The following is a 21207-nucleotide window of genomic DNA, read 5'->3' on the forward strand; positions in this document are numbered from 1 at the left end:
AATTCAGAAGCCGGTAGCAAACAAGCCAGCAGCAAAGTGGCTTTTTGGTTGGGACAAACCACTAGTGTAAAAACGGGGAGGTGGACTATACAACTCCTAGTACAGACTTGTGTCAACACATTATGCACAGTCAGTAATAATATTTACAGACAAGTAAGAAAATGTACAGAAAGGAATCACAACCCACTGTTCTCAACATGTAGTGCTTAATTTGAAACATGATTAACCCCCACCTAGTAATAAAATGTTCTGACCCAGAGCTCAAGGAGGGGGAGGGAAGAAGGGATGAGAGGGGGTAAAGAGGAGAAGGTTGGGGGGAGTGGCTGGGTGGGGGAGGCTTGGGAGGAGATGAGGAGGTGATGAGGGATCCAACAAACTGCCCAGATTGCACACAATGGTAAATCAACATTGAATTATAGTCAGAATGGTTGAGGTCAACAACTGATATTTGATCAACCATCAAACAACCATCCACCTCCAGCCAAGTAACCAACATTAAAATTGTGTCATTGAATCAATGTTGTTTTGTGGTTGAAATCTAATGAATGAAATGCTAATGTCTGATCAACGACTGATCAATGTCAGCTCTTTTGCCACACCCCTTCCCCTCCTCTCACACCCCCAGCCCCGGGTGCGATTTCAAATCGCTTAAATGTCTGATTATAGACTGAGAAAGTCTACCGCCTGTTGAGAAAGGTTTATTTAATGTTAAAGTTACTTTCCCTCAATGGAATATATACTAGTCAGTCCCAGTGACCGTTTCACTCACGGTTTAGCCGATGTGTTTCCTGGGTAAAGATCAAACAAAAAACGCAGACCAACCTCCCCACCCCCCTCGCTCAACAGTTTCTGGTAGCGCAGGCGATAAACGTCAGGGGCCTGGTGATTCGTTAGGGGCCCGGTAATTAGCCCCGCCCCCCGGCCCAACGCTGACTTGTTCCGCTAGTGAATCTGGGTACAGAACGGAATCACAACTCAGTGTTGTCAACACATAGTGCTTAAGTTAAAACGTGATTAACCCTCACCTAAAAGGGGTTGTGCTGTGGTGGCGCAGGGGTTAAGCACAACCCACAGTGATTTTCTACTAAGTGAAACAATCTTGTATTCAAGCTAATAAAAGCTTGAAAGCCTTTATTTCTGTTATTTGATTGTACACTTGCAAGTGATGAAAACATGGCATTTAAAGTTATAATGTTACATCAGACCCTTAAAGCTTCAGTTTGTAAGTTCCATAGAAAAAATATGCTTTTACATATCTGTTAAAGCTATTACATTTTTCTACAGTATGTTATTTGACTGCTCTTCAGGGTTGCTAGATCTGACTGATAGTTGCAGCCCAAAAGATGTTCAAATTCAAAATCAAAAGTCTTTTATTGATCCCAAAGGGAAATTAAATGTTTAAGCTCAGTTTGATTTCCATTTTACAATACTACTACATAAAGACACTTGATCATTAATGACTGTTAAACATGATGTCATGTTTGACAGACATTTCAAAAATAAATAAAATAAAATAAAATCATTGCGAGGACATGGCATTTTTATTAAAATATACAAGTTTTGGGCTTTTCTGCCATACAGTGACAATATTTCAAATAAATTTTCCTATCAACACTTCCTAAAAACCTGCCAAATGTTGTGAAAAAGAGCCCAAATTTTAATGACCTGTTCATTTCATTTTGTTATTCTTTGCCTTCATGAAAAAACTCTACCCCATCCTGGCCCCCTGATAAATTTGTTCTAGAACCGTCACTGAAGAGAATACAGAGTCCGTCATCAACATTCTGAAAAGTCTAATCTTCTTTAAAACATGAAAAATAAACGTAATTAGGGATAAAATATTTGTTTCGCAACCAAATATTGTTCTGAAAATAATATTACGGTGAAATGTATGCGTTTAGCGTTCTTGTTTTCGTAATTAGGAAAGCGCTCCTTCGACGTCATCGCGTATGAAAGTGCGTAGCAACGTCTGCTGAGCCGTTTTCCCTCCTCGTTGACGGAGCTAGCCGCTCCTTGGTGTTTAGAGACTCAAAGTTCTGACGGAGAGCTCTCCTCACTCCATATCACAATCTCTGCCGGAGGAGGTTCGGGCGGCAGACCGAACTGTCGCGGCGGTTTCGGCCCAGGTAACTATTAGCCAAACATTAGTTGTTTTTCTACACTTTACTCTCTCCCGTGTTGCTAATGCCGTTAGCATTGATCTGGTTAGCTAACGTTAGCGTAGCGCATTTAGTTTTAAAATGTGTCGCACCTGTAAAACCAAGAAGCAGCAGTAGCGTTATATGTAAGAGCGCCATTAGTGTTTTTCTGTGATAATGGGTTATTGAAACAATAATTTCTGATCTGAAGTGAGAGGTGGCGGATATACCAAACGTGTTTATGAGCTACAGCTACATTAGCTGATCCGGTCTCACCCAGCTGCAACTAGTTGAGTGATCTGACAACTAGTCAAAACATGTCAACAACTTAGGTTAGTTTCCGCTTCAAGGAGCAAACTAAAGCTCGCAGTTCAGCCTGGAGAGTCGCAGCTGGAGCTGGAGGATGTCATCGGGCGTCCTCCATCCCTGAAGGACCTGCAGGTCTTTCTGATGCAAGTTTATCATATTTTTATTTCTTACATCAGAGGTTCTTTTATGATTTTAAAGACTTTTTCTGGACTTTCTGATGGTCTTTGCCTCGTTAGATTCACTTCAAGTCATTATCAAGACTTTCAGAACATCTTGATAATGATGTTGACTGAAACCATCAACACCGTGTCGCTCCGGCCTCTGCAAAGCACTGAAATCCGGGTCGGTTTCCCGATTGTTCGGGTCAGTGGAGGCCCGTACCGAAAATTAAACACAAACAAATTGTTTCCCAGCTAAGAAGTGTTTCTGAGCTTCAAAGCCTGAATCAGAGATGATTATAATGTTGCGCATTATTGGAGGAACCTTTTTACACGTTTGAGTCTCCAGTCGGTTGTAAATTGGCCTGTCATGATGATGAACCGTAATTATTGTGATGAACTGTAAAATTGTTGTTTTTTGAGAACATTTTCAAGTGATATGTGGATAATGATGTAAGTTTGTCCTGTGAAATGCCAACAAACTTTAATTCTGCTAAGACAGCAGTGGAACTGGAAGATATTTTAAATATTACTAATAAAACAGAACAACCAATATTAATAAATAAAAACCACACAAAACCAAACCATAACTAAAATAGATTATTATCTCTATAAACAAAATTTCCCTTTGAAGTGGGTCTTATGTCAAATTTACTTGTTTTGAATGTTATATTTTATGTTTTTCCCTCATCACAGACATTCCTGGATTGTTTCTTTGATTCTTTTTTTTTTAACGAATGTTTGAGAAATATTTTATTCTCATATAAATATATATTTATTTATATGGCCGCTCTTCTGTTGATGCGAGGAGCGGCCATATTGGATCATGAGGTCAGCCTAACCAGATAATCTGGCTCCTGGAGGCGTTTTTATCTTATCATTTTCTGTTTGTTTTTATTCTAACACAATTTGTAACTTTTTAAAAGGTACTTTGTAAATACAGTTAACCTCTGAACTTTAGGGAAACAGCAGAGTTAAAGGAGATCTGAGCAAAGAATCAGATTTAATCATGAATGTATATTTAGTCCATTAAATCTGCTGGATGGAGAAGAACTGGATCAGGTCAACGGTGATCATAAAGTCCAGAAGAGAAACAATTTCTGAAGACTTCAGGAGATTTTTAAGTCTTGTTAATTTCAACTTTGTTTTCTTTAAAGATGTATTTGTTAGTAAAAGCTAGATTTGAGTATGAATGTTGCGTTTTGATGTTTGTCTCAACAGAAGATCTATGAGTTCCTGCTAGAAGGTCAGGATGTTCAACAATTCGTTTGGGACTCCATTTGGCGGTGGGACGGGCGGCTTCGGCTCCTCTTCTGCCTTCGGCCAGCAGAGTAAGTTGTCTCTTCATCATTAGATCAAACCAACAGTGGCTCACAGTAGATCGTCCTGATTGGATCCCACATGGAGGGTCTCAACCTGATTGCCTCCAGATCATGTTATTATTGATAAAATCAGCTCCTCTCTTCCCTTCCTGCTGGTTGTTAATCAGTCAGCAGCTGTTTTCTGCTGAGTCCATTAACAGCAGCTACAGCTCTTCCTCTACCAGAAGGTGGCGCTAAATCCTGCTTAACATGCTGCAGCTCTGGGTTTCCAAAGGAACCGTGTAGCTCCCTGACAAAAATGCCAAGGTGTTTTTATGTCCAGACCTGAATGCTGCTGATCCAGTTTATCTGGATGCTTCAGGTTTTATCGGGATGTGTCGGGGTTTTTATCAGGATTTTCTCCTCTGCCCTCTTCCTCTCCAAACAGACACGGGTTTCGGTGCAGCAGGAGGTTTTGGGACGTCGGCATTCGGGGCGACCACCAACACCGGAGGATTGTTTGGCTCCACGCAGAACAAACCTGGTTGGTTCCTCCGTCTTTCTCTTTGCTTCTGAGTTCGACCAGAACCTGAAGTAGAACCTGTCTGTGTTTGACTGATGGGAAGATATTGGTGTTTTAATGAGAAGCTCTGATGTCTGGATGCTGCTGGAAAATCTTATAATTCTGTGATTTTTTGAAGCTTTCCATTCATTTAATTAATAGAAACACAAATGACACTGAAACTGAAAGCAATTATCAAAATTACAGTAGAAGCGTTTATCATTTATTTTTAATTACGAATCTTGACATTTTTAAAATCAGCTTCATGTTAACTGGTTTCCCAAAAATCTGAAATTAAATTCAAATATTTCAGTTGAGTTCATCTTAATAAATTAGAGCTTCTGATGATTATTCAGGTCATTCTGCTGATTGATTAATCAGATACAAAATCTCCACATTCTGCAGATTTTTTTTTATTTGGCCACTGAAACCTTTTTGTACAATATCAGAAATGGGTTAAAAAGCAAATGAAAACTTGAGGAATTCCTGAACTGGTTGTGAATCCTCAGAGCAGCTTGAGTTTGTGTCTCAGCTCTGACAGAGGTGCAGAGTTCTGAGTCGGGTTGGTTTGACCCGGCTGTGTTTTTGGTCCCGCCCCCTCAGGCGGTCTGTTTGGGTCCAGCACCTTCAGCCAGCCGGCGACTTCCTCCACCAGTACCGGGTTCGGGTTCGGCGCCGCCACTGGGACGTCCACCAGCCTGTTTGGAAACACCGGGACTGGAACCAGCGGTGGCCTCTTCTCCCAGCAGAGCAATGCGTTCGGCGCCAACAAGCCCACTTCCTTTAGCAGTGAGTGTCCTGTGGCGCGGCGGCGGCCGGGTTTTGACAGGTTCTGATGAAAACTCTTCCCTCAGGCTTTGGGACCAGCACCAGTAGCGGCGGTCTGTTCGGCTCCACCAACACCACCACCAATCCATTCGGCGCCTCCAGCTCGCTGTTCGGAGGCTCCGGCTTCGCAGCCAATCAGCAGCCAGGAACCACAGTGAAGTTCAACGTGAGTGTTCAGGAGGCGGGGCCAGCAGGAAGCGCATCATGGCTGCTCTGCTCCAGTTTCTGATTACTTTCATGTTTTAGATCAGGACAGAAGGTAAAATGGCCGCTTGGTGCCATGGTAACCGTTTTAACCTCCGTCTGAAATCTGTGCAGCCTCCAACAGGAAGCGACACGATGGTGAAAGCCGGCGTGACCACGAGCATCAACACCAAACATCAGTGCATCACCGCCATGAAGGAGTACGAGAACAAGTCTCTGGAGGTGTGTGTGGCTGCAGCCTGTTACATGAAATCAGTTTAATTTCTAAGTCAGAGTTTTGGTTCTGCATCGACGTGATTCTGGGGAGAAAGCGGAGCAGGAAGTGATTTGGTGACAATCAGAGGAGCTGATTGGTTGGTTTGTTGCATTCAGACCAGGACGGTTTCTGAGTTGGAGCTGCTGACTCTGGATCGGTGCCGCTCTGGAGAACTGAATGTGGTTCTGCTGGCGGTTCTGATGAATCCTGTCGGATCGTTGCTCCATGCTGGGAACCTGCATCTTTTCCTGTTGTAATGATCTTCTGAGTTTTCTCCTGGTCTCCATCGTGTGCAGGAGCTGAGGCTGGAGGATTACCAGGCGGGCAGGAAGGGCCCCACTAACCCCATGGCGCCCGGCGCCGGCGGCCTGTTTGGCGGGGCCACCCCCACCTCCAGCGCCTCCACCGGACTCTTTGGCGCCACCGCCTCCAACTCCAACTTCAACTTCGGGGCCAATAAGTCCACGTTTGGACCCGGTGAGTCCTCAGTCGGGTTCTGGTTCTGTTTAGGAAATGGTTCAGTCCAGAGACGCTGCCTGCTTCTATCCCCTCACAGCCACCGGATCCTTCGGAACCAGCACCAGCAGCCTGTTTGGCCAGCAGAACCAGCAGCAGGCCAGCAGCCTCTTCAAGCCGTTTGGCGGCACTACCACCACCCAGAGCTTCAACTTTGGCAACACCAACACCATGGGCCAGCCCAACACCAACACCATGGTGAGAGCTCAGTGTCCAGCACACCTTCACTGCCTTACTCTGCTCGACCTTTGACCTGTGGCCGTCTCCCCAGGGTTTGTTCGGCAGCACGGCGGCCTCTCAGCCGGGCGGATTGTTCGGAACCACCCAGACCAGCACCGCCACCGGATTTGGGACCGGTTCTGGGCTGTTTGGCCAGTCGAACGCTGGCTTTGGAACCGTTGGCACACAGGTACGGGTCACGACCCAAAAACCGCTTTTAATCCACCAACGACCGGGCAGAGTGAGCTGATTCTGATGGTTGTGACCAAACTACACCAGATATCGTCTACAAAAGACAAACAATAAAATACTATTAATATATTTTTTACATTTCAATTAAATCTTAATTTATTTGTCGGTATCTATATAACGCTGGTCACATTTCAGAGCAAAGTAAATCTAACCTGAAATGGACAACGAGGAGTCAGCATATTGGTATGCTTCACTGAGTATTATAAATATCCTCTGGGATTAAGTTTTCTCATATTTTCCTTAATTCATCCGTTTTGTTTAGTAATTCCTTGCTTTGCTGGTTGTGATTGGTTATTTATCGAAGCCGATCGACTGTTTACAATGAATACTGTGGATGAAAACGTCTGATTGGCTCCTGCTGTGGTTCATTTACATCAACTTTATAAAGTTGAAGCACAAATGCAGAGCCAAGCGCTGCCAGAACACAGATAGTGAGTGAGATTTAAGATTAAATTTATTTGGTATGAACAATCTACATGAATTATTTCTGTAAATGTTGTTCCTGGAAAATGCTCAATTCATCCTGATAAAAACAAACTAAATGATTTAACCACACAAATTTACTCAATAAATACAGTCAATACAAACGAATAAAAAAAACAATGAAACTGTAGTGCAGACGAACCGCGGGCGCCATGTTGTTTTTTTGTTCACATAGATCTATGCTCTCAGATCTGTCTCCTTCCTGCTGATGGTTCTGTTTCTGTCCTCTTCCAGCCCAGTCTGTTCGGGAACAAACCCACCGGGTTCGGAACCGCCACCACCAGCGCTTCGTCGTTTGGCACCAACACCGGACTCTTTGGGAACAAGCCCGCTCTGACTCTGGGGACCGGAACCAACACCTCCACTTTCGGTGAGCGTCCAGGGTTCTGCCGACCCGCTCCGGATCCTTCCTCCTCCTAACTCCCTGTCTCTGCCTCCAGGTTTTGGAGCGAGCCCGGCTGGAGCAGGACTCTTTGGTAACAAATTAGCCACTGGTGGATTGGGAACCGGACTGGGAGCTAACTTTGCGACGGGTACCGACCCGGAGCAGAACTGCTCTGGAATACGAATCTCTACAGATGAAATATTTGCTGATTGAATGTTGAGATGTTCTGATTGGGTCTGTGCAGCTGATCTGTGCCATTTGTCCCGCAGTCGGAACGGGGACCACTCTGTTTGGAAACACCCAGAACAAGCCGGGCATGGCGCCGGGAACCCTGGGAGGCTTCGGCACCGGCGGCTTCAGCGGCGGCAGCAGCAGCCTGGGCTTTGGGGCCACACAGCAGCCCGTCGGTGAGCCGCCGGTTCCGGATCCGACCCGTTTCCCCAGCCGTCCACACGCTCTATAGATCTGTTTCCGGTTTCAGCGCTGACTGACCCGAACGCCAACGCCGCCCAGCAGGCCATACTGCAGCAGCAGCTCAACGTGCTGGCCTACTCGCCGTACGGTGACTCACCGCTCTTCAGGAACCCACTGAGCGACCCCAAGAAGAAAGAGGAGGTGAGCGGCGGTGGCATCATGGTCGCCAGGACGACCACTTCCTCCTTACATTTGATCTGTGATCTGATTTCTGGTTCCAGCGTCTGAAGCCGACCAATCCGACGGCCCAGAAGGCGCTGACCACGCCCACCCACTACAAGCTGACGCCGCGACCCGCCACCAAGGTCCGGCCCAAAGCGCTCACATCGTCCGGCACCTCCAAGTCGCAGCTCTTTGACGGTCTGGACGACGACGAGCCGTCGCTCACCAACGGAGCATTCGTGCCCAGGTGCCGTCTGGTCGCCATGGTAACCAGGAGCGCGGCCGGTCGGACCCGTCCGTCTCACGCGGTTCTGTTGTTTCTGCGCAGGAAGAGCATCAAGAAGCTGGTTCTGAAGAACCTGAGCAGCAGCCAGTACAGCAGCAGCAGCCTGAACAAAGACAGCGACGACCTGGCCTCGCCCTCAGAGTATCCTCAGAACGGACACAGGTACCGGAACGACCCACAGGTTCTGTTCCAACAGCAGGACCGGCTCGACCCAGACTGTCTGAACCAGTTTCACTGTAGATGAAATAATAACCTGTAAATGATCATTAAGTGAACTTATTGATATAAAACTGAATCAGGACGGGTAAGGACAAGTTTCAAGTTTCTTTTGATATTGCAGCATCAGTGGGTTTTATAGAGTCTTTATGTTGCGTTTCAGTTCAGAATGGAGGAGTTTGATTGGTTTGTCTGCTTTACCGTCATTAAATTGTTTTAGACTTAAACGTAGCACAGATTGTTCACATAGATCTATGCACTGACATCAGTCTCATTCTGCGTTCTGATTGGTGCTTTAAATAAAACTCTGAAATCAGATGCAGGGAGACAGACTGGTGGAGGCGTCTTCCTCCCTCAGTAAAGAACAGATGTTCAAACTCCCAGATCCTCCAGGAGTTCAACTCCATTTTAAATATCCAGAATAAACAAATAAAACAACAAATAAAATGATTTGTGAAGTCTCTGGAAACAAAATTATTCTTAAAAAAAAAGACCGAAGTAGCAGACTGAGGACTTTTATCATTCAGGTTTTTGGTAGATAGAGAAAAACGATAAATCATGAAGTGCAGGGAGACTTTCTGTGTGTTGAATCTCAGCGGGTTGCGGTTGAAAATGAATCACTTCTGATAACTTTCTTCTTTTCCTGCAGCCAAGTGGAGGACGACGAGGTTCCAGGTGTGAGCGGCCGGGCCGACGACGACCCCGAGGTCACCCAGTTCTACGTAAACCCCATCGCCAAGCCCATCCCGCAGGGCCGCGCTCAGCCCAGCCTGCAGGACACCATCAGCGACCTGAACATGCACAAGCAGCCCAGGAACGGCCTGGAGGTGAGCAGGTCACGCCGTTCTGCTGGTTCACTGTTACCAGGCCCAGGTCCACATGTTGGATCAGATCTGATGGAGCCGGACGCAAAGATCAGCTTCTGATTAACATGAGAATCTCTGAGAGGATCGTCTGGTTTATTTTCAGCTTTTCAGGTTGTTTAGATTAGAGATGAACCGATCCACCAACCAATCCACTGTTTCACTTCTGATACCTGAGCTTTAGTATCGGCTGATGCAGAAAAACAGCTGGTTGACCTAAAACTGTCCTTTTTTAACATGAATGTCCTGAACTCCAGATTTATTTGATAACTGCAGCAGCATGATGTCACTCAGAGCAGGAAGCATAGAGTTAGAGTGAATAGATCTGCCTTTCTTGTTCCCCCAGCTGAGCAGCGACGACGTCTCTGCGTCCTTCGGTGACGACTCTCTGCAGGAGGACAGGGAGGATGAGGAGGAGCAGCAGCAGGAGGCCAAACCGTCTCCTCACCCTGCAGGTCAGAGCCTGTCCCTGTGACTGCGTTTCCCATCAGCCCCTCTGCTGGGTAGGCGGGGCTAAGCGTGTGCTCTGCTTCCAGGCATCGTTCTGAACCGGGTGGGTTACTACACCATCCCCCCTCTGGACGACCTGGCCGAGATGCTGGACGAGAACGGAGAATGCGTCGTGGAAAACTTCACCGTTGGCAGGAAAGGTAGTGTCCAGATCCTCCCAGATGAAATGTTCCTGAATGAATCCCATTGGTTGGGTGACTCTCAGCTGGATGCTGATTGGTCCTTGCAGGTTATGGCTCTGTCTTCTTTCCCGGAGAGGTCAACCTGACGGGCCTGAACCTGGACGAGATCGTCCACTTCAGGCGCAAAGAGGTCATCGTTTACCCTGACGACAAGAACAAGCCGCCGGAGGGGGAGGGGCTTAACCGGTGAGGCGGAGCCTAAATCTGACGCTTTATTTCTAAAGCCTTTCCAAAAAAATCCAGAAACAAATGTAGGAAAAAGATATCTATTATCTGTAGCTCATCCGCTAACCTTTGAACTCCAACAGACTGAAGGTTTCTGTTGATTTATCTGTTAATACTGGAGGTGGGACTACTTTAAATATTAAAAAATGCAGTTCCACTGCATTATTTAATATTATTTAAAATCAACTGTATTTATAAAGCTATCAATACAGTTGACTTATAGCTTTAATTAATCACATTACTGACAAAATGAGCAACATTTTCAAATCAAAATCCTTTTTACAGCTAAATTATTGACTAAACAGCCATCAGAACTAAAAAAAAAAAAAATCTAATTGTTTATTTTTATGGCACATTTCAGCAACAAGGCAGGTCAATGTGCTTCACATCACAAGTCTTAGCAACAAAAATTATTTATCATTATTAATGTGTTCTTCAGGTTCAAGGTGTTTTTTTATCTGTTCATCTCCACAATTTCTCATTCTTGGAGCTTCTGTAGAAATGTGATTATAGATGCTAACATTAGCGTTAGCTGCTATATGTTTAGCATTGAGGTGCTATTTTAGGCTAGCATAGCTTTCTGACAGGCTAAGTCCTTTTAGCACAACTTGAACACACCGATGGTCTCTCCCAGCGTCCAATCAGATCATTTGAAGCAGAAATTACGGAGAAGCTGGAGACGAAAGATAAATGGACTTGATGTAACTAATCAAAGCATCAGTCTGACAGTGACTAGTGTCGGCTCATCAGACGGTTCGGTTCAGTCCTTGTGGCGTTTCCCGTCCTGACTCTGCTTCCTGTCTGCAGGCGGGCTGAGGTGACCCTAGACGGCGTCTGGCCCAACGATAAGACGACCTGCGCTCAGATCCGCAGCCCAGAGCGACTCACCGACATGAACTACGAGGGCCGGCTGGAGAAGGCCTCCAGGAAGCAGGGCGCGCGCTTCCTGGAGTACCGACCCGAGACGGGCTCCTGGGTGTTCGAGGTGGGTCCGGTCCCGTCCGGTTCAGTCCGGTAGAACCCGCAGGTCATCAGGGAATCTGACTCCGCCCCCTTTCTCCTCTAGGTCAGCCATTTTTCCAAATACGGCCTCCAGGACTCGGACGAAGACGACGAGGTCCCGCCCAAAACTGACCCCAAGAAGCTGAAGACGATGATGTCACTTCCTGCTTCCAGGCTGCAGCAGCTGCTTCCTCCATCCCAGCAGCAGGTGGCACCGCAGGCCCAGGTAGAGCAGCCTGTGCCCCCCCACATTCCTCTTCTTCCTCACTCTCACATTGATCAGATTTTCTCATTTAATCTGGTGATAAAATGATTTAGACCGGAAGAAGCAAACTCACATTTATTATCATTGATTATTTTTATTATTTATTATTATTATTACTAGTATTGTTTGTTTTGATCTGATCTTTTTTCCTCCATGTGCCTTCAGAATAATTAAGATGTAATAATTTAGATTATTTTGCAAATTTTAATCTGATGTATTAATAAAAATCTGGATGTTTATTCCAGTCAGGAGATTTACCTGCTGGGTAAACAGAGATTAAATCCTGACCTGCCTGGTGGGACGTGTTTAATGTTTACTGCAGTCCAATCATAAATGCTTTTATTAACCATAAATTTGTTTTTCAGCTGAAATTTAAAAGTTTTGATTTATTAATGAATGAACTGATTGTAAATCAGTATTTTCTGTCTGACTGATGGATGTTTCATCATTTTTAAATGTTGGTGGCTGTGTTGCTCCGGGTCTCAGCTGATCGATCCGGTTCTGGTTCTCATCAGAACCAGAACCTTTTTACTTTTTCTGATGCTCCTGGTTCTGATTCTGGTTAAAGGCCGGATGCGAGTTATTTTCCTGTTAGTTCTCAAATGAAGGTGAAATTAATGCGACTTTTTAACATGAATGTAATTTCTATTTTCTGTTTAATAAAGTATTAAAGATCCTTTCAGTTTCTCTGTTTAGTTTTTTATTTTAAGTCTGAAGTGAATCTCATCCTCTTATCGGGTCGATGTGAGGACATGTTGCAGGTTTGATCCGGTTCATCTGATGGACGCTTGACCTCTGACCTCACTTGGTCTGTCCAGAGTTTCTCCGTCCGTCCTCACGCTTTCTGTCTCTGTCTCCAGTCCACCGCCGTGGATTTGGCGAGCGGCGTGGCGGAGCTGGACAGCGACATGGCCGACATCACGCAGGGCGTCCTGACAGAGAGCATGCTGGGAGGAGAGGAGGAGGACAGCGAGCTGCCACTAGTCGACATGGAGACGGCGGCTCTGACGGACCATGAGTCGGCGGCGTGCAGCCACATCCCGTCCACTCTGGGCATCAATCCGCACACGCTGCAGGTAGAACCGCCAAGCCGCTCCAGACGAGAACCGCAGGAACCCGGAAAATAAAAACCGTCTCAGTAACGAAGCTAGCACTGCAGTTTCTGTCATGGGGAAAACACACGATAACCTCATGATTATCACTGATCTACTGAGGCTACCTGAGAAATATTTTCATGGAATTTTGCAATATTTTTTCTTATCAAAATCTATATATAGAAATAAAAAGATGAGACAGACTACACACAAACTTTATTCATCCATTCAGGAACTTAAATATCTTGATTTTTATTATTCACCAAATCATTTGTGGATTATATCTGGACATACTGCCACCTGCAGGTGGGAGTTGGCATCACTTGAATCCAATGATTTTGACTGTTTAAACTGAAAATGTGTAATAAACTCTGGAGTTTCTCATTGTAATTTGGAAATAACAGCCAGAGGACGCCGGACATGTGAAGGGACGGGATGGTACTTCAACTATTAACCTGACTTAATCTGTTTCCACTGTAAACTAAGCATAGCCTGGTGGGGGGCTAGTAAAGCCTGGAGCCCCGCCAGACTGATAATAAAACCCAGTTATTAGTGTGAAAAATCCTGGGATCTGCTGTTGTGAATTTCTGCAAAAACCTGTAAGGACTAACGAGATAAAATGGTTCCACATTCCTGTAAAAGGAGCTAACTGCTGTTGGCTTCTTTTACAGGAGCTGTTCTTGTTGGAAACAGGAAGTTAGCTAAGTTAGCTACACATTCTTATATCTGTTTCTGTTTTCTGACATGTTTCCAGACGTAGAGTCGGTTGAAGAACCAGAATCTTGTTTCCTTTTTAAATGTTTCGTTTTGGTTCAGCTTAAGAGGTGCTGAGGCGACTCTGTCAGTTATCCATCTGAGTAATCGGATTACTTTCTGTTTCCAGATCATGAAGGCGTCTCTGTTCACTGAGGACGAGGAGGACGGAGACATGTTCCAGCCTCACAGAGCGACCAAGGCGTCCACCGACATCTCGTCCCCTCGGCTCGTCCTGCCAGGCTCTCAAGGCCGTCCATCTGGTAGGAAACTCTTCCTCGCGCTGATGAAGACCTTCCTGCTGGTTTCTGACCTTCCTCTCTCTGCAGTCGGGGGTCTTCTTCAGGCCCGCTTCACCTCCGGCATCTTCCCTCAGCGCATGGACGCTCCTCTGTCCCGCGGCTCCCCAGCAGCAGCCGACCCGCCTCGGCCTCCGCAGTGGAAGAGTCCAGTCCCCACCCCGTTCCTGCTGCCGGCCCGGGCCCCGGAGCCCGCCATCCGGACGGTGGGGGTGCGGCGGCTGGGTGGCCCCGTCCCTCTGAAGGAGTCTGTCACTCAGGGGAAGGTCGGTTCTGGATCACCGACTGAGCCACGAAACTTCAGCAGGAAGCTGTAACAGCCTGTTCTTCTGCTGTCCTGCAGGGGGCGCTGCTGATGGACACCGGCCTGTTCGCCACCCGCTCCTTCAGAGTGGGCTGGGGTCCCGGCTGGACCCTGGCCCACTGCGGCAACCGGCTCAGCACACAGACCGCCGACCAGACAGAGCTCCAGGAGCAGCGCACCAAGACGGACTTCAGCTTCCTGCACAAACCGGCCCGGACCAAACCGTAAGGAAAAACTCCTGAACGGGCTGAAAAACGGGCCCAGTCCGCTAGGCGAGCAGTAGCTAAGAACATGTTAGAACCTGCGGTTCCTCCAACAGGCCGGAAGAGACTTCCTTCTTTAAACCATCAACCACCATTTAAGGGCCTGATAGAGGAAAGGTTCAGTTTAGTGGGGACATTTCAAAGGGTTCTCTCTAAGGTCAAAGGTTAACCTGAGCTGTGTGTCTCCAGGCTCGCTGAGAGCCCCTACAAGGTGGTGGTGGAGCAGCTGGTGGGGCTGGAAGCTCTTCAGGGAACGAAGATGATTGAGGAAGAGGAGGAGGAGGAGCGGCATGCCGTGCTGCAGCGCCCCCTGGAGATCAGCCTGAAGCACAGCACCGTCAGCGTCCCTGAGGGCGCGTCCTGTCCGCTGGTGGAGCCGCGGCCTGGTGTGGCGGCGCTGCATGACTACGCCGAGTGGATCAGGGAGCTGAGCGCAGAGCGCGGCGATGCAGACCGTGAGTTCTGGTTCGGTGATGGACGGTTTGTCTCCGCGCTCCGTCCCTGACCTGACCTGACCTGTCCTGTCCGTCCCACAGCCATCCTGGGCCACTGGGCCGAGGTCTGGACGCTGTGTGAGGCCCTGTGGGGCCAGCCGGACCCGGACGCCGGCCCACTCGACGACTACCAGCAGCAGCTGCAGCGCCGCCGCGCCTTCTCCGACTGGCTGGCCTGCGGCGCCGCCCGCAGGGTGGAGGAGGAAGTGGCACTGGCGGGGAAGGGCCGCCACACGGAGGCGCTGTTCAGCTACTTGACGGGCCGCCGCGTCAGCGAGGCGTGTCAACTTGCCCAGAGGGAAGGTTAGTGGAGCGGACAGAACCTCGGGTTCTGATGGAGACCGGCAGAACCTGATAGTGAATTTAAACTGGAGATATAAACGTGTAACCATGGCGATGTGTGCATTTAGGTGACCACCGCCTGGCCCTGCTGCTGTCGCAGGCCTCTGGATCAAGGGTCTGCCGTCAGCTGTTGGACCTGCAGCTGGCCGACTGGAGCCGGACGCAGACTGACCTCCACCTGAGCGAGGAGCGGCTGCGGATCTTCGCCCTGCTGGCCGGGAAGCCGGTGGGTTTTGTTGGCCCGGAGCTGTCCTACCTGCTGCCCGGTTCCGATTCTGAATGGTTCCATCTCTGCAGGTGTGGCAGTCGTCCGGGTTGGCAGTGAATGTCTGCTCAGAGCTAGACTGGAAGCGCTGCCTGGCCGTCCACCTGTGGTACCTGCTGCCACCCACCGCCTCCGTGGCCGACGCCCTGGCCGCCTACGAAGCCGCTTTCCAGGTGAGTCCCGGCCAGACCCGCCTCTCTGCCGGGTCAGAACTGCTCTGATGGTTCTGTTGCCCCCTTCAGGGCTCCAAAGAGGCTGGCAGGTATGCCTGCATGCCGCTGCCGCCGTACCTGGAGGGGTCACCACCCCTACAGGAGGAGGAGGAGGAGGAGCCTGAGCGGCCGCTGCTCGACCTCTGCTTCCACCTGCTGAAGCTCTACAGCGACAGGTAAACCTGAGGCACCAGAACCGGTTCTGACTCACTGCACTGAACCAGTTAGTACACAGTTGTCAAACTCCAGTCCTGGAGGGCCACAGCCCTGCAACTTTTAGATGTACCCCTGCTGCACCACACCTGAATAAAATAATTAGGTTATCAGCAAAGCTCTGGAGAACTTATCTACACAAGGAGGTGGCAATTAAGCCATTTCATTCCAGTGTTTTGTACCTGTGGCACATCTAAAAACTGCAGGACAGCGGTTGAGGACTGGAGTTTGACACCCCTGAGTCAGTAGAACCACCTGAATCAGGTTGTACCTTTTCCATTTAAACGGTTTAAAGTCGATTATTTAAAACCTGATCTGTGTTACTCAGATCACCTGATCGGTTTGACCTGCAGTTCCTGTTAAAGGGCCGGTATCATGTTTGAGAAATCCTTTAATCAACCATTCAGCTGTCCAAAATGCCCAGGTGGACTTAGCTCCTCCCCCACTCAGCTCCTTCAGACTAGCCAGCAGCCATTAGCAAACATCTGCTGAGCTTCTGCTCAGAGCAACGCTGGTAAAAATGTTAAAGGGTTAATAGAGGAGCTATGTTTGGATAACTTCCTGGAGGCGGAGCTTCAGAGGGAGCAGGAGTTTCTTAAAGAGACAGTGGCCCAATTTCAGGGACTTCAGTAAGGAAATAAATTTCCTGGAAACCCCATAGTACTGTTCCTGTAACAATCCGGTTCTGTTGACCCGTTTCCTCCTGCAGACTGTACGGCCTGCAGCCGCTGCTCGACCCGCTCACCGTCACCTGGCGGCGCCTGGACTACCGGCTCAGCTGGCACCTGTGGGGTGTACTGCAGGCGCTGCGCTACACCCACCTGGCCGCACCGCGGCAGGGCCTCGTCCACGCCGCCTACGCTGCCCAGCTGGAGAGCGCTGGCCTCTGGCACCTGGCCGTCTTCATCCTGCTGCACCTCCCCGACCACAGGTCAGAACCAGAACTGGGTCTGGACCCGCTCTTACCATCCCAATCACAGAACTGGGCTGGTATTTCTGCCATAATGCTCAGCTGAAACCTTTAATGTCCAAAGGGGACGATAAATCTAAGCTGAATAAAATCTCCTGCGGAGTTCCACAGGGCTCCGTCCTCTTCAGTGTCCAGATGTGAACAATAAGCTGCAGCATGTCTAATGCATTACGAGTTTCCTGTGGCTGCTGTACAATCAAGTTTCTTCTTCTCTGCAGGCAGCGGGAGCGTGCCGTCAGGGAGCTGCTGGCGCTGCACTGCCCCCTGCTGGAGACGGAGGAGTCGGCCCGCAGGGAGCGCTTCCTGACTGACAGGCTCCTGGTTCCGGAGAGCTGGATCCACGAGGCCAAGGCGGTCCGGGCCCAGCGGGACGGGGACCGCCACCGCCAGGCCCTGCACCTGTACCGGGCCGGACACTGGAACCAGTGCCACCGGCTGCTGATCCAACACCTGGCCTCAGGTATGCTCCGCACGCTGGACCAGTCCAGCTCACGCCACGTCACGTGACTCGACCCGTTTCTCCCGCAGACTGCATCGTCAACGACAACCACGACTACCTGCTGGAGTTCCTGGAGGGCCTGGCGGTACCAGAACACAGCGCCAGCATCCAGGACTGGGACACGGCTGGCAGAGTCTACCTGGACTACATCCGGGTCATCAAGTCCCTGCAGGACATCCAGCAGGTCGGTTCGGTTCTGGCCTGGTACCGTTAACAGAAACGACTTCACTCTGATGTGGCAGTGAAGTGGATCAGTTTGTGAACTTTATAAAGTTCATTTAAAGACAAACTAAAACTGCAAACAGCAGAAATGATGTAAGATGAAGAAATACTGAAAACATCCAGGATGTTGAACTCTGAGCGGTGATAACAGCTGCCGCTAACGACTCATTCAGTCATCGATTGATCGATCGATGACTGAATTACTAAATTTAATTTTTAATGCTTAATTCAAAATGGTTTGTTCAGTTTCTGCTTCCTGGCTGCTCTGTGTGGCTTTAGTCAGTTTGTCCAGTTAACCGTCAGTCCGTTACTAAATTAGTTGACATTTCAATAATCGTTTGAGCTCGGTTGCTGATTTTTGGTAATTCTGCTAAACTATAATAACCTGTATCGGCGTTGTCGGGGTAACCGTTGAGGATTGTTTGTGTCTAACGTGGTTCTGCTGTCCCAGATGGACAGCTCCGGCGCCGGCTACCAGCTGGAGCGGCTCTACTCTGACGTGACGTCGCTCTGCGGCCGCATTGAGCTGCTGCCCTGCCGGACCGCCAGGGACCACCTCGCCCAATCAGGTGAAGGCCGGGAGCCGGCCAATCACAGCTCACGCTGCTCTGAAGTTTCAGGGTCATTCCCTCTGATCTAAGCTCCACCCTTCCCCCTCTGCAGAGATGGCGAAGCGTGTGGCGAACATCCTGCGGGCCGTCCTGAGTCTGCAGCAGGGCGACGGCGCCGCAGACCCGCTCAGCATCCCGCTGGCCCAGTTGGCGCCGCACATCAGCCGACTGCCCATGCCGGAGGATTACGCTCTGGAGGAGCTGCGCGGCCTGACCCAGTCCTACCTGCGGCAGCTCGTCGTCAGCCAGTGACCCGGACAGGAAACGCTCCGAGTCCCAGGTTGGACCCGACGCCATCAGAACTCCGGTTCTGATCGTCAGGCTGGGATGAAACCGGCTCATTGGGAAGTTCAGACAACTCAAAACTGGACAGAAAAACCTGGAGACGAGTTGATTAGATTTTCTTCTCTCACAGGAAGTTTCTTCCTACAGGATTTCAAAATAAAATCAGAACATTGACACATCAAGAGAGACCCAAATGGATCAGAACCAGCAGGAATTTAAAGTCAGGTTTAAACCCTGAATGGATTATTGGTTCTGTTGGATCCGGATGTGTGAATGAAATGGATCAATTATGAAACGGCGTCGCCTGACGCGATCAGAGGCTCTTTAAACTCAGAGGTTCTATTTTTTTAGGTTTTCCTGTTGAAGCTCTAAAGTTTCCCCTCATGGTTCTGATCCGATACGCCGCTCAGAACCGACCAGGAAACACCAGAACTCTGTGTCAAAGAACCGAGCTTCTTTATTGAAAGTTTGTTGCCATTTAACGACCCTGTCTGTGGTTGCCATGGTTACACGGATGGACTCTGCTGTGTGTGTGTCTGTGTGTGTCAGTGTGTGTGTTTTCTGCTGCTTCGTTGATCATATTTTTAATAAAGTTGAAGTAGAAATAAATAAAATGTCCAATGAGTTTATTTCCTTTAAAGAATCAACTCAAACATTTGGTTGTAAATTTTTAATAAAAAATAATGTTAGTGAATAAAATAAACTCCAAACGGAAACACACGTGTGGATATTTGATATGAATTGATGTAATGAGTTGTAACTATGATAAGTTCACTCAGCATCAGTGTTGATTGGTTAGCTCTGTGACATGTGTGCAGGAACCAGGAAGTGTGAAAATCTGTTTCTGAACGTTGTCCTTCTCCATCCTGCTCTCTGATGAGGGAAACGAGGAGAACCGGGCCCACAGCGGGTTTATCCGCCATCATTATCTGCTGCTATGCTAACTTATAGCGGGTATTTATACTGCTCTGATTTTTATTCAGTCAGGTAAAATCTCGTTTTTCTGAATGAACCGTTTCTGAACTCACCGTTTTCTGTCTTTTTCTTCAGAGTCTTCACAACTTCTAGTTTCCTCAGCATGGGCTGCAGCAGGTCCTGGATCTTACGATCCCCCTTGCAGATATGAAGCACATTCTTGTTGATTTCTTTGATGGACTTCTCCAGCCCGTAGTGCTGGATGATGATTTGAGCCATTTCACCTCTGGGTCTTTTGCTCTTCTTCTGCTCGGGGATTTTGTTTAGATACGTCAGCATCCGCTTGTACTGATAATCTGTTAGTTCCTCCAGGATCGAGCTCAGTTTTTTCCCCCATTGTTTTTCAAGTTTGGTCACCTGAACACAAACACCAGAACGATCAGAGGCCAGAGGTAATATGAGACGTCTACTAGGTTTAGTGACTAGATTGTTAAACTATGTGAATGGAATGAAACCCTCCCCATAAAACTGAATGCTGTTCCTCTTCCTCCTGACTGGTCAGCGAGCAGAGACTTTGAACATTATAAAACCTTACAATAAATACTGTTTAGGAATATATTCTTTGTCTGATTCTCTGGTTTTTGAAACTGTTTTTCCTCACTCTTTGCTAAAGAAAATGTCCACAACACTTCTAGAGAGAGAGAAAAAGCAAAAGAGAACAGTTTAAATAACAAATAATGTAAACTGGAGAGTAGTAGGAGAAGAAAGTGGAAAAGTGGTGAGTTTGTAGCATCATGACTACAGGAACAGCTCAGATGACCCCGGCTAGACGGTCAACTGTATCAAATTTTCCAGAAAGTTTTCCTTTGGAAAGTTTCAGACAAAGCCTCAGGAAACTGAACTGAAGGGTGAATCAGATTTTCAGCATCTGGATGAGATATTTCTACGACGGAACCAACTGAATTCACCAGGATTTAAGGACAGCAGAGAATCATCAGCATAACATTGATCCCATCTGATGATTATTCCTGTCATACTAACAGATCTATTTGCACACTTTGCATATTTATGCTCTGTAGTTTAAATTAGGGCTGATGCTGCTGCTTCAGTTGGTCATTTAAATAAAACTTTAACTGTTGATCAGGTAACAGTTTCTACCTGAGCTTTTGTTCTGTTATAAAGTGAAAACCAACAATGCAGTCGGTTTCCATTATGTGCCTTTAAATTTCAACCAGCATTATTGATTGATTATCAATTACATTCTTAGTTCCTTCTGATGTGTAAACCAAGCCTTTAAAATGGGTTTATTTTCTCCACAGTGTAATGTTAATCATTCAGAAAAACATGGCGGACAGAAACGGATCAGCAAACTTTCAGAGAGGAAAAACGAATCTGAAACCAGTAAAAACCATAAGAACCAGTAAAAACCAGTGTTTGAACTGGTCCAGCTGTAAAACTTACCTGTTCTTGATATTTTTTGCTCATTGTTGACGAAAGCAACACAAAAATTGGGAAGTCTGGAAGCTGAAAGTCACTGGTGACAGAAAAACAGACTCAGTAGAAGTTTCTCCAAAAGCTTCAGTCTGAAACTTTTACTAATAAACTCGATGCAGAAACTTTAAACTGAGACTTTCTCTCAGGTTAAAGTTTGATTTAAACTCAGTCTGGAG

The 21207-nt window shown here is 47.7% G+C and overlaps 1 protein-coding gene across 1 annotated transcript; it reads left to right on the forward strand.

Moving 5' to 3' along the window:
- Nucleotides 1-1966: 1966 nt before the first annotated feature.
- Nucleotides 1967-19236, forward strand: nup98 (nucleoporin 98 and 96 precursor). Its single transcript, XM_015003495.2, has 35 exons — nucleotides 1967-2126; nucleotides 3827-3936; nucleotides 4355-4450; nucleotides 5072-5257; nucleotides 5323-5462; nucleotides 5615-5722; nucleotides 6053-6233; nucleotides 6313-6470; nucleotides 6544-6681; nucleotides 7461-7596; nucleotides 7667-7759; nucleotides 7881-8018; nucleotides 8093-8226; nucleotides 8307-8494; nucleotides 8576-8695; nucleotides 9399-9576; nucleotides 9959-10067; nucleotides 10149-10262; nucleotides 10352-10490; nucleotides 11337-11514; nucleotides 11596-11757; nucleotides 12657-12872; nucleotides 13774-13906; nucleotides 13973-14208; nucleotides 14286-14470; nucleotides 14699-14964; nucleotides 15046-15306; nucleotides 15414-15571; nucleotides 15643-15783; nucleotides 15853-15998; nucleotides 16745-16966; nucleotides 17224-17465; nucleotides 17534-17688; nucleotides 18178-18295; nucleotides 18390-19236. The coding sequence occupies exons 2-35, from the start codon at nucleotides 3858-3860 to the stop codon at nucleotides 18587-18589; spliced, it is 5454 nt and encodes a 1817-aa protein (XP_014858981.2). The 5' UTR covers nucleotides 1967-2126; nucleotides 3827-3857; the 3' UTR covers nucleotides 18590-19236.
- Nucleotides 19237-21207: the final 1971 nt, after the last annotated feature.

The sequence above is a fragment of the Poecilia mexicana genome, unplaced genomic scaffold (genome assembly GCF_051168715.1).
Source record: "Poecilia mexicana isolate PSO_F unplaced genomic scaffold, ASM5116871v1 scaffold_14, whole genome shotgun sequence".
Classification (NCBI taxonomy): domain Eukaryota; kingdom Metazoa; phylum Chordata; class Actinopteri; order Cyprinodontiformes; family Poeciliidae; genus Poecilia; species Poecilia mexicana.

Excerpts from the sequence above, each read along its gene's own strand:
- nup98 (XM_015003495.2), top strand. The coding sequence starts at position 3,858 with ATGTTCAACAATTCGTTTGGGACTCCATTTGGCGGTGGGACGGGCGGC. Across the intron at positions 5,258-5,322 it reads CAAGCCCACTTCCTTTAGCA|GCTTTGGGACCAGCACCAGT; the intron begins GTGAGTGTCCTG and ends CTCTTCCCTCAG. Across the intron at positions 8,227-8,306 it reads ACCCCAAGAAGAAAGAGGAG|CGTCTGAAGCCGACCAATCC; the intron begins GTGAGCGGCGGT and ends TTCTGGTTCCAG.